Genomic DNA, 13,841 nt, shown 5'->3' with positions numbered 1-13,841 from the left:
GACCCAATCTTGATAAATTAAGACAGAAAAATATGCAAATCTTTCTTAAGTGTTATGAGTAGCTAAATATGTCTTTAACTGACAAATTAAAAAAATTTAGTCTTAGCCAGTCTATAAGTAGACTTCTTATTGGCTCCCTGCGATGACATGAATACAGTATAATCAAAGCAAACTGTATTTGACCCTTCACAAGCTCTTGCTTGAACCTACAATTGCCTTTCAAATAAGTGGCCAATCAAAGGCTCAAGGCTAGTGTTAAATGCCATTAAACTATTCCAGGGTGCAGAAACAGCTGTTGATGTCTTTAAGGTAATTGCTGTGAATTCCTGACTAATTTAATAGTCTCCAATTTATATGAAAGAAAATTGCACGAGTGCTTGCTAAGGCAGAGAAGTGAGAATTAATAAAATTATTAAACTTGTAAAATATTTATTTAGCAGGATAGTATTTAGCAGCCATTGGAAATAATCTATTTGCCTGAAAGAATTTCCCTTGAGATGGTCTATTAAAATTCTTATTCATGCTTTCACATTATACTGGGGTTTTTTTTGGCTGTAAAATTGTTGGCATTGTGCATGTTTCCTCCATTAAATTTCTGAGATTTATTTTCCCTTAAACTGATAATGCATTTACTTGCAGAGCACATCACCAGAAATCTGCCTTCTGAGTCTCCGCAATTATGTTTATTTACATTTTGACCCTATGGATCTGTAGGGACCACGTAAAGGTGGACAGCTCCGATTTTGTGCAGCATATTAAGTTAAATAAGCCTTGCTCAGTCTAAATTATTAGCCATGTGACAAGACAGCACCAGAGGTATTTCCTGCCATCCTTCCCACACCCTGCTCATATTGAGGTGCGGTGGCTTGTGTCGTAACCTACTGCACTGGAAAAAAGTAATGTGTTTTTTTTTTTTTCCACACACCACCATAATGCAGTGGTATGTATGCACACAGTAGAAAACTACACAAATTGCCCTGTCGTTATGTTTGGACTGCTCTGGGCAAGGCTGCCCAACACAAACAATGTAAATGGATGTTCGAGGTCTGTGATTGCAGCCCCAATTTTTTCTTAGTAGAGGTTTCTTTAGTGGCTGCAGCACTACACGTGGCCTATTGCCTACCTTGAATTACTAATTGGCAACAAAATCCCCCAAATTTGTTTGAGATCTTGCAGTGTTTCAGCCACTTAAGGAGCGAATTCACATGGTCAGAGTGATCGCTGCATCTTGGAGATTCCACTTCTTACCAGTGTGTACATGCGGGTTCAGGGTGTTAGTAGCCAAAGCTGTAAGCGCACATTGCTGTCACAGCCTCAGGAACAAGTCAGACCAATTTGCACCAATCTGCACTGGTGGGCTCTGAAAGAAATTAAGGCATACAATGCTTTTTTTTTTTTTTGCATGGTGGGTTGCAGTCCACTACATTACACATTGAAGTGGGGCCAACAGAATTCAAAGCAACCCTAGACTTTCACCCTCTAGATGCACTTGGCATCACCAAAACCCCCCCTCCCTCGCCACCTAAAACTGAAAATCGCCTTTTCCTTTGTTTACATTTCTTTTGGTCTGTTGGACCTCCCAGCTGCCATTCTCACCTTGGCAAGAATTATGTCTCCTCTGTTGTGAAGCCTCTTGGGATATACACATTCTATTCATGTTGCTGAAGGAAGGTGGTGATGCTCATCATGGGAAGACCTGCCTGAACCAGAGACATTTGGCACCCAATGTCAGCAACAAAAAGTTGTGGTGCAGGACCCGCGGGTGAAGGGGGGGAGAGGGCAGAGAAGTTCAAATTCAATGAAGTTTAAACTGTAGGATACACTGTTCACATCAGCAGCTGCTGTGACTGGGCCCTTAAAGTGTTGCACATTCACTTAAAATTTCTTGCAGTTCCTTCTATAAAAAAAGAAATGATCGGTTGTGTAGATATGTGTTAAAATATACCATGTCTGATTCTCAGAAGCACTTGTGTTTTAACTTCTTCACACAGCCCGAATGCTACAAAAGACGCTTTAATCTCTCGAATCAGCTCATTTTATCAGGGGAGCCCCTCAGCCTAGAATCTATAATAGTTATTGCTGTCACTGGTAGCCTTTCTTTGCTCTCATTTATTTCTTATCCAAAAACTTGTCCACAGCCAGATTGATTCCAGGACATCAAGCCACGTGTAATGAGCCTGGCATCCTCTATGGGGAGATTGTCATTTAAGTCCTATCTGCGCAAAGCATCTTGAACTTGCATTTGACAAGCCAATACTAATTAATAAGCTGGGTCTGTGCTTTCAGTAAATGACGACAAGACTCTTAGGCATGTCTTACTACTTTATAACAATGTGCCTTAACACATTTTCAGGACATATGACCAAAATGGAAATTAAATTGTGAAAAAGCATTGCCTATGTTCTTGGTTTTTACCATCCACGATGTAGCGTTACATGTGTTCACCTTTCAAAGACCTTTTGAAACAAACAAGGTGGACTATCTGTTTACAATAACAGATTCCTATTTCTTTAGCAAAGTAAACATTTTGCAGCCTGTTCTCTCTTATGTTGTCCACCCTAGGGTTGGATAATGTTTGCTGCTTTCTGGGGCAATGGCCACATAAAAACTGGCTAATTAGTTGCGACAGGAAACTACGCAGAAATGCCATCCCTGAATGCACATTGTTTGCCTCCAGGGACGGTCACAGGCTCTATTCATATGTAACTGCTCAGATCAACAGTTACATGTGAATAACAATGGCACTGGCCATTGAAGAGTACAAATCTGATTGCCGCTGCTGTTTGCACACATTACATGCAGCATTTAGATTTGTCTGCAAGACTCCACTGATTTTCACCAGAGGCTGCCTGGGTGAGTCCATGTAAATGTAGCCCAACTCTGTGACCTGTTATGAAAATTGCTATTTGTTGTCTGTTCTGGAAATTATCAACAAAAACATAAAATAATTGCTGATGTTCTGTGAATGATGGGGCACTCTTGGACCTCAAAAAAATTGTGACTTGCCTCTGCACAAAATCTCTTAGATCACCCCTAAAGCTGCTGCTAAAAATGTTTAACCCATAAGCATCTCTAATAGAAAATGCAATGCATTCCTTCCTTTTTTCCTCTTAGACCTCAGCTTTAGTCATTCTTCTCTTCTGCTGCTGGGTGAAACAGTGCTCAGCAGTAGAACAGGATGACTCTACAAGACTCTGGTCCGGCCACATCTGGAGTATGCTGTCCAGTTCTGGGCACCGGTCCTCAGGAAGGATGTGCTGGAACTGGAGAAAGTCCAGAGAAGGGCAACAAAAATAATTAGGGGAATGGAGGACATCAGCTATGAGGAAAGACTACAAGCACTGAACTTATTCTCTCTGGAGAAGAGACGATTGAGGGGGGATATGATATCAATGTACAAATACTGTACTGGTGACCCGAGCATAAGGAACAAACTATTCAGAGAAAAGAGATACAATAAGACACGTGGCCACTCACTAAAACTAGAGGAAAGGCGGTTTAACCTTAAAGTGCGTAAGGGGTTCTTCACTGTAAGAGCGGTAAGGATGTGGAATTCTCTTCCACAAGCAGTCGTATAAGCAGGGAGCATTGATAGTTTCAAAAAACTATTAGATGGACACCTTAAAGACCACAACATACAGGGGTATACAATGTACGGTTAAAAGCGGACACACACACACATCATAGGTTGAACTGGATGGACTGATGTCTTTTTTCAACCTCACTAACTATGTAACTATGTAACTGTTCGAATGTTGTTGTCTTACAGTATTCCTAGTCTGGAAGGGACCATCATATAGAAAGTGACAAACTGATCTATTATTTAGTCATTTCCAGTTCCTAAAATGTTCCATTTGTATTTTATACCTGCCCATTGTATGGGCCAATATAGCCATTGGTAGCTGTAGTTATAGTAGCATTATATTTATATTTTCAAGTGTCAGTAGAGATTTACAGGTTTCTGACACTTTAGATTGACGGTAAACAAGCCTGGTTGCAGCTCAGAAATGTGGAACCTTGACAGAAACACATATTATAAATCTGTGTATTTATTAGAAAAGCAGTGAAGGGTGTGTTTATCTTCAGATGGCCATACTCTGATGGAAATCAGTGTGTAGCCATCCCGGTTTAACAGAAATCACTAATTTCATCAACTTCTGTCGAAGAGATATGTTGGATTTAGTAACAATTTATTTAAACAAGCTGATGGTCAGAAGCTGATTGGCTACCATGCACAGCTGACACCAGATTTTGTAGTCTCCAATTTTACTAAATCAACCCGTGTGTGTGTGTGTTTAAAGGTGAAATTATAAGATACCCTGTTTGTATATGCTAAAAGAAAATTGTTGGATTATGGAAAACTGCAACGATAATGTTAATGACTTAAAGGAGTGAACTTTATAAATGACACGATTACGTTTTGTAGCTTGAAAAATATTAATCTACCACAAAGAAATGGGAGATAAAAGTGTATAATAGATACACCTCCCAATAGAATTTCACTGAGGACATGAATAATCAGGCATGCTCTGTCTCGTACTAATACCAATTAACTTTTCCTTTTGACCTCTAAGGTTCCCCAAGCAGAGACGTCGGGCCTTCATTAGGCCTGAAGAAATCCAGCTCATTAGAAAGTCTGCAGACAGCCGTGGCTGAGGTGACTTTGAACGGTGACATTCCTTTCCATCGCCCACGCCCGCGAATCATTCGAGGACGAGGCTGCAATGAGAGCTTCCGAGCTGCTATTGACAAGTCCTATGACAAGCCACCTGTTGATGACGACGATGAAGGCATGGAGACATGTAAGTTATGGCCTGTTCTTCCAGACGGGAGGAAAGGACAAAGTAATTCTGTGATAATTTTGCTTTAATCATTGTCAGCAGATTGAAGGTTTTAATTGAGGATGTCCCTTCTTCCATCCAGTAATGAACATCTGCCACATTTATTTTGATCCTAATAGACCTCTATACTATATAACGTGTATTTCAAGAACTTTCATCAATGTGCTGCTTAGGGCTTTATCTTCTGTATGGAACTAATGTTTAAGAATGCTGTCTGGATGTGTCTGCTACATATATAAGGAAAAGTGGAGGGGGCGATGTGCCAAGAGGTCAGGAGAAATGGTGGGTCAATGTCAATTTCACAAGGCCAGTCTGTAATTGAATGTCTCACTCAATAGGTAGTCGCGAGAGCTGACTTAAAACCTTCTAAATGAAAGCAGTATCCTAATAGTAGTTGCACAAGTTGATGCACTTCACAAAATCAAGTCTAGTTTTCAAACCTTGGTTGAGTGGCATTCATTTAGGACCAACCATGTGAAAATGTAATTTGTTTGATGCATTTTGTTTTCTTGAAGGGGGTCTTATTTGGAGGGTTTAGTAGGCGCTTTATATAGACCACGCAAAGTCGAAGGTTCATTCAGATGTTAGCCCTGTGCCAGCATTTTCCTCTGTCCATGATGCAGAACTTTTGTCTCTGCACACAGACACTTGTATCTCTTAGATGTCTAAAAGTAAACCAGTAAGTAAGTTAAACATTTAGAATGTTTCATTGGAGCAAGCTTTTTAAGATGACCATTCACTTTTTACATGCTAGTAAAATATTAAGTAAGTATTAGTGTAATATAAATGCCTAGTTCTTCCACCTGTGAAATGGGGGCATGCCTATTCAACTTTTTACTTTACTTTACTCAACTTTTTACTAAGTCTTCTGCATATACGTCTCTGTCTGTATATGCAGTAAAGCATGCTTGTTATACTTTCTGTGGAACCTAAGGGGTTAATCCTCCACATTGTTTAGAAAGGCTGTTTGCTCCTGTCTTCTCTGATCCTCCCCTTCCTTTACTGTCCCCAATCTGTCTGATAGAACAGAGCCCTAAGCACTCTGCACATGCTTACTCTGGTGTGTATTGCTAGAGAGTTGATTTTATTTTTTGGGAGGGTGCATCTGATCAGCACAGGGCCAATCAGCACTGTCCAGATAGAAAGTCAGGGATCATGCAGCCTCATAGGACAGTCAGAGGGGAATAAAAACTCCTACTACAAGCTTTAGCCAAAGCTCAGCCTGGCACTGATAGTCGCAAGACTGCTATTTATTGCTGATGGGAAAAGGTATTTAGCAGTTTATATTTACTAAAAATAATTGCCTTTCCATGTTCTTTGTACTGTGGGAGACCTGATGTAAAGAATGCAGGGTCCTGGGTTTAGTAACACTTTAATGGCACAGCACATTAATATTGTTCTTTACCTTCTATGTGATCCCCCTATACCCGGTTTCACTAGTGCCTTGAAAAGTTTGTCACATTTAGTGTGAGATCACGTGACTCTCCCCCGCCTCTCCCACAATATAGCACTTGGTCTGAGCACTCACAGAAGGTTGAGAGTCCCTAAGTGTATAGGATATAGTTCAGCTTTTAGGAAAGTTTAAATTTGCACAGGAGTTTTTGGGAGTTTTGTGGCTGTGGAGTGTAGCATGCTTACATAGTGAACTTGTAATTATGCCTACTATGTGCAAAGTATGATTTTCGCTTTAACATTTTACTTCTGGTTTGTAAACTTTGAGTTTTCAGAAACTTCTCTGTGTTTCTCCTCTTTCCCCAGACGTATTATCTGGCTGGAAATGATACAAAGCAAGCCTTATTACTGCTTATTTCCATTTTCTTTTTATGTCCCAAAGTACCAATGTACCCAATTTAGACAATTGATTTTTTTTTTTTCCTGTAGTAGAATTACTGGGATTTTATTGAGGAAAGTTCAATACAACGGTCCACTTAATTGATTAAACACATAAATACCTCACAGAGTGCTCCACATCTAAGGCCATGGCATAGAGAATCATTGCTAGAAACCTTGAAAATACAGGCTTTTAGTTCAGCTAAGAAATGCAGGACACCGCATCAACCTTTCCTCCATCCACTCTCCTGTAAATTGTTCTCTTTTTTATGTTTTGTAAGAGCACCATTTCAAAGCTGCACTACAGGTAACCTTTTAAATATAGTTTAAATAAATATATTTGAAATGTTTTACCCGCTAAATGATTGTAATTCTGTTCAGTCAGTCTTGTGATTAATGCTGGATCACACGATTGCCTGAACAGAATATCAGTACACTACACTCAAGTGCTGGAGCTTCCTGCTGACTATATAATGCATTAAATATACACCTAGTGTGAGTAAAATAAGTGGGCTGCCATTGCTGAACCCTTCTAATTTTTTTTTCTGGCTGTCATGTTGATGCTTTGGCTTCAGTTATTTTTAAAGAGGAAGTAAACTGGCTAAAAAAAATGTAAAAAAAATAAAAAAAAAACCTGTAAAGACAAAGGCATAATGAGCTAGTAGTATGCGTCGCATACTAGCTCATTATGAAGTACTTACCTAAAAACGATGCCCCTGCAGTGCCGAGAGGACGGCCGACATGTTCGGCCGTCCTGCTTCCTGGATCGCGTCCTCCGGTCATCTGATTGGCCAGAAGCGCGATTACATCACTCCCACACATGCGTGCTGGAGCTGCCATTCACGGCACTGGGCTCTGAAGGAACGGGTGGCCATTCCTTCAGAGCGCATGCGCCGATGACCTCATCGGCTGCATGCATTGTAAATATCTCCTAAAAAAAATATTTATAGCACCTATAGGTAAGCCTTAATATAGGCTTACCTTTAAGTAAATGTCAACAAAGGGGGTTTACAACCACTTTAAACCATTGACCCCTAAACAAGTGCAGGCTAAAGTAATAAGAAAATTTGACTTGTTTGTGACTTTTCACTCACTGCATACTTTCTCTAGAACCATCACTCAGAAGTATTAAATACTGTGCACCACAGTCAGCCTTCCTTTCATGAAGGAAAAAAATGAAGAAAAAGCAATTTCTCTGTCGCTCATTGACAGACGTAGTCCTCGTTGATTCAACACACTCGGGTTTTGCTGCCCTCTACAGGAGTAGGACTAGACAGGAAAGAAAACACTCTGGCCACACCTTAGGGGCAGTCCCAGAGGGTATATCCTCTCTCTCTCTGCTACAGCAAATCAGTTTTTTTCTGTCTAGTTAGGAGTAAGGACCTAGATACCTTGCTGGGATCTTCGGTCCTGGCAGGATTTTTTTCTTAGAAAAGATTTTTTAGACAGCTTTTTTTCTCCAGTGTTCCTGTGAGATCATCAAGCAAGAAAGCTGAACTGGGCGACGGGCTGGATGTTGAGATCCAGTGGTCACCCCAGTTCAGCCTACGAGCGTGTGCAGGCCATAGCTCCGCGCTGGGTCGGCCGCGACATAGTCCCACTGGAGGGCTGGTCGGACAGACAAAAGACCGACTCAGCCAAACCTGAAGCAAAGGATTACACAGCCTGAAGGTGCGCCCCCACCCGGCTTGAGGGTGGGGGGACGTCTTCACCGGTATTCAGGGCATTAGATCGAGCATCGACCACTGCTACCGGTGCAATTCTTCCCTTCCAACATCTAAGTACTACAGGGAGCGGTAGTTACCGTTCCCTGAACAGATCATTTTCTTTACCTTTTCCAAAGATTAGCCTCAGTTCCCCACAAGAATCGGATCCGGTTGAACAGACAGACCAAGGAGCCTCTAGCCGGGTGACTTCGGTCCCTGTGGTTCAACCAGGAGAAATCACCACTCCTGATAGGAATCAGGTGTCTGATAAATGTGTGGGAACAGAGAACGATCAGACTTTGTCGGATGGCCGGGGCCAGATAGCTCTAGGGCAGCCTGGTTCGGATCCAGTCAGCGCCAGTTGTCCTGGAAATTCTAGGATGGCCTCTTCAAGCCAGTCTGGCCGACTTGGACATGCTAGTCGCGGACGTTCCTTGGGAACTTCTTCTCAGAGAGTGTCTGCGGTCTCAAGGACCGATCTTCCATCGTGCTTTACAGTCGCTGGTTTTAATGGCCTGGCCATTGAGACCCAGGTACTGAAGGACAGAGGTTTGTCAGCTTCAGTTATTCCTACTCTAATTAAGGCAAGGAAAGCGACTTCCAGCAAGGTCTATTATCGCACATGGAAGACTTTTATATCGCGTGGTGCGAATCGTTAGGAATTCCTCCACGTACCTATTCGGTGACCCGAATATTGGCCTTTCTGCAAAAGGGGGTTGAGCAGAAACTAGCCTTGAGCACCATCAAGGGTCAGGTTTCAGCATTAGCAATCTTCTTTCAGAAGCCTTTGGCTACAAAATCCTTGGTGCGGCATTTCATCCAGGGGGTGCGGCACCTGGCTCCACCAGTCCGCGCGCCCTTACCGCCTTGGGATCTTAATTTGGTTTTGTCGGTTCTGCAGAAACCTCCCTTTGAAAACATCAGGGAGATTCCCTTGCTGACTTTATCTCAGAAGGTAGCCTTCTTAGTGGCTATCACTTCTGCACGCAGGGTGTCAGAACTGGCTGCATTGTCATGCCAGTCCCCATACTTAGTGATTCATAGGGATAAGGTAGTACTTCATCCTAAGCCATCCTTTCTTCCAAAGGTGGTTTCAGACTTTCATCTGAATGAAGATATTGTACTACCTTCCTTGTGTCCTCAGCCCAATCATCATCGGGAACATGCGTTGCATTCCTTGGATGTGGTTCGGGCAATCAGGGTATACCTGAAAGCTACGGAATCGTTCCGTAAGACGGATTCACTTTTTGTGATCACGGATGGCCCCAGAAAGGGGTTGCCTGCATCTGCCGCGACTATCTCCAAATGGATTAGACAGACGGTGGTACAGGCTTATTCTATTAAGGGTCGGAGTCCTCCGTTCCCTGTTAGGGCGCACTCCACTCGAGCGCTCAGTACTTCCTGGGCCTTCCGCCATCAGGCGTCAGTGGTCCAGGTATGTAAGGCGGCCACCTGGTCGTCGGTACATACCTTTACAAAATTTTATAAGATTGATGTGATGGCATCGGCGGATGCCTCATTTGGCCGCAAGGTTTTGCAGGCCGCAATTTGAGGAGACCGGTGGTCTACCTCGAGGGTTTTTTCTGTTGGAATTTTCTGTTGAGTCTCATCTTTGATTGATGAGCATAGAAGACTTCTAGTTGGCACCGGTTGGGCCTTCTAGATTGCATTTAATTTCCATTTTCCCACCCCTCATTTGTGGTACTGCTTTGGGACGTCCCGAGTGTGTTGAATCAACGAGGACTACGTCTGTCAATGAGCGACAGAGAAAAATGGATTTTTGTAAGATCTTACCGTAAAATCCTTTTCTCTTAAGCTCATTGACAGACGTAGTACCCGCCCCTCTATTTTGAGTTGGGTTGGGTTAAATTCTCTAAACACTGCTTTGTGACATAACTGATTTGCTGTAGCAGAGAGAGAGAGGATATACCCTCTGGGACTGCCCCTAAGGTGTGGCCAGAGTGTTTTCTTTCCTGTCTAGTCCTACTCCTGTAGAGGGCAGCATAACCCGAGTGTGTTGAATCAACGAGGACTACGTCTGTCAATGAGCTTAAGAGAAAAGGATTTTACGGTAAGATCTTACAAAAATCCATTTATTTACTAGTAGTATGGGCAAACTAAAAAAATGTATATAAGCCCGATTCCAAAAAAGTTGGGACACTGTACAAATTGTGAATAAAAACAGAATGCAATGATGTGGAAGTTTCAAATTGTAATATTTTATTCAGAATACAACATAGATGACATATCAAATGTTTAGACTGAGAAAAATTTATAATTTTAAGGCAAAAATAAGTTGATTTTAAATTTCATGGCATCCGCACATCTCAAAGAAGTTGAGACAAGGCCATGTTTACCACTGTGTGGCATCCCCTCTTCTTTTCAAAACAGTCTGCAAACGTCTGTGGACTGAGGAGACAAGTTGCTCAAGTTTAGGAATAGGAATGTTGTCCCATTCTTGTCTAATACAGGCTTCTAGTTGCTCAACTGCTTTAGGTCGTCTTTGTCGCATCTTCCTCTTTATAATGCGCCAAATGTTTTCTATGGGTTGTTACCCGGAAGATATGACATTTAATTTACCTCAGACAATATTTGGGTTATATGAGAGTTCTTTGACCATGAGTAAAAGCTTCAAAACAGCAATATTAATTTATTGATAAGTAGCCTTGAAGCCTAAATTAATTCACAACAATTTTATCTCTAGTACATACAAAAATGGAAAATATTCATAGTTTAACTGAACTCATATAGAGTATGATACTCATACAAACACAGCAATACAGACACAGAGGACAAGCAATCTATACCTTTAAGTGCAGGAGATAGTCCATAGTTACCATTCCCATGAGAGTTTCATCCTAGTCTGAATGCAAGAGAGCTTTCTCTCCTTCCCACCTTCACTAATATAGATTTATATCGCCTTGCTTAGAGCCATTTTGATTGGTGTAGCAATCTTACCCTTCTCCTCCCTCTGGGCGTATCTTATTCAGGATTGGACAATTTCCCCTTCCCCTATATTTAGCATAACCCAGCCTCTCGATAGCCTTCCTCTCTGGGGGGGATTAATCATGCTAGGTCAGCTGCTGGGCAAATTGTCCATCCCTGAACAGACAACCACCTTCATCGCATATATAAAGAGAAAGTCTTTGAAGAGATGACAAGGGGAGTGACACGGCCTACAGTATTATCACTATTGCCTTGGCCCCAGGATGTCTGGCTAACAGGAACTTAATTATAGAGTGGTACTATTTTGCATATCAGTATGTGTAAATAGCAGACCCCTCTCTGGTAGCTCAGGCATGCATTTAGAAAGGACTTGCTAATCAAATTACTACTGCTGGTCAGACTGGATTACACAACTTAAAAATCTACAATAATATTCATCTATGTGTTTGAAATCAAAACTCAATATCTTGAAAAATTTATGTTTACATCCATCTATTTACAATTACTATAGGATTTTAGATCTGGACTGCAGGCTTGCCATTTCAGTACCCGGATCCTTCTTCTACGCAGCCATGATGTTGTAATTGATGCAGTATGTGGTCTGGCATTGTCATGTTGGAAAATGCAAGGTCTTCCCTGACATCTGGATGGGAGCATATGTTGTTCTAGAACTTGGATATACCTTTCAGCATTGATGGTGCCTTTCCAGATGTGTAAGCTGCCCATGCCACATGCACTCATGCAACACCATTCCATGAGACTCAACTTAGGTTGTCCTTGTCCTCTTTAGTCCGGATGACCTGGCGTCCCAGTTTTCCAAAAAGAACTTCAAATTTTGATTCGTCTGACCACAGAACAGTTTTCCATTTTGCCACAGTCCATTTTAAATGAGCCTTGGCCCAGAGAAAATGCCTGCACTTCTGGATCATGTTTAGATATGGCTTTTTTTTTTTGGCCTATAGAGTTTTAGCTAGCAACGGCAAATGGCACCGTGGATTGTGTTCACCGACAATGTTTTCTGGAAGTATTCCTGAGCCCATGTTGTGATTTCCATTACATTAGCATTCCTGTATGTGATGCAGTGCCGTCTAAGGGCCCGAAGATCGCAGGCATCCAGTATGGTTTTCTGGCCTTGACCCTTACGCACAGAGATTGTTCCAGATTCTCTTACTCTTTGGATGATTATATGTACTGCAGATGATGATGACTTCAAGCTCTTAGCAATTTTTCTCGGAGAAACTCCTATTGCTCCACTATTTTTCACCGCAGCATTGGGGGAATTGGTGATCCTCTGCCCGTCTTGACTTCTGAGAGGCTTTTCATACCCAATCATGTTGCCAATTGACCTAATAAGTTGCAAATTGGTCCTCCAGCTGTTCCTTATATGTACATTTAACTTTTCCGGCCTCTTTTTTGCTACCTGTCCCAACTTTTTTGGAATGTGTAGCTCTTATGAAATCCAAAATGAGCCAATATTTGGCATGACATTTCAAAATGTCTCACTTTCAACATTTGATATGTTATCTATATTATATTGTGAATAAAATATGTTTATGAGATTTGTAAATTAGTTCATTCCTTTTTTACTCACAATATGTACAGTGTCACAACTTTTTTGGAATTGGATTGTAGATGCTTTAATCTTAGGTATTCTCTACCTATCTAAGGCCAACTCCGTGTCTACATTTTAATTTGATTCTGATGAATGGTTTCACAGTTTGATCGTGTATGGCCCCAGAACAGACTATGGCCTTGTTTACAGATGCCCCCCATTTTTAACACGGAGCTGAACAGGGATCTGTGTTGGATTGCTTTTCAGGGCCAGTTGACACGTGGTTTGGAGACAGTATGTCACCATCTGAATGCCTGTTATAACAAGTGAAAGTGCACAGGCTTTGGGGCAGTCCCATTCACTTGAATGTGCCACATTTGGTGGTTCTTTCGTCTGTCTAATTTGACATGTATACGTTTTAGTGTGTACTAAAAAATGCCTGATTTCAGCACCTCCCATTCTGCCATCCATGTAAACGAACATTAGCTAATCATAGACCTATCATGGCCGCATAGTAGGTCTAGGAAATGTTGAACACACCCCTCAAGTGATGACAATTTGGTACCTGGCATGACTGCACAGTGCCTGCCTATTGTCTAAATATGATTTAATTTGGCCAATCAGTGTTTGACTCCATCTTCCAGCTGCGGCAGCTAAAACTTTGCTAACCCTGTAGGCTTCTTAAGGCCCCTTTCACACAGGGAGTCCAGTCCGTCAGGCAGACTCCGTTTTTCTGTGTCTCCGCGCTGTGTGTGGAGACACTGCTGTCAGGTCCCGCTGTTCTCTATGGGGGAATCGGATGGGAACGGACCGTCTGTCCGTTCTCATCCGATCTGATCCGCTGGATGGATGGAAAATAGGGTTTCCATCTGTCCAGATTTTGACGGATCGGATGTCAGCAGACATGTCTCCGCTGACATCTTATGCCCCATAGAGGATGCATGGGGTGTCAGTTCAGATCCGCCA

General features: G+C 42.0%; 1 protein-coding gene across 9 annotated transcripts in view; it reads left to right on the top strand.

The window, feature by feature from the left end:
- Positions 1-13,841, top strand: part of PARD3 (par-3 family cell polarity regulator) — a 901,610-nt gene that overhangs the window by 573,863 nt on the left and 313,906 nt on the right. For all 9 annotated transcript variants that reach the window (XM_082258262.1, XM_082258264.1, XM_082258261.1 and 6 more), the window contains one exon: positions 4,575-4,802. In XM_082258262.1, coding sequence (XP_082114388.1) covers positions 4,575-4,802 — 228 coding nt within the window. The remainder of the gene's footprint in view (positions 1-4,574; positions 4,803-13,841) is intronic.

Source organism: Pelophylax lessonae (assembly GCF_965119305.1).
Source record: "Pelophylax lessonae genome assembly, chromosome: 5".
NCBI lineage: Eukaryota > Metazoa > Chordata > Amphibia > Anura > Ranidae > Pelophylax > Pelophylax lessonae.
Note: the sequence above shows the minus strand (reverse complement) of the source record. Positions and strands in the feature narration are given on the sequence as shown.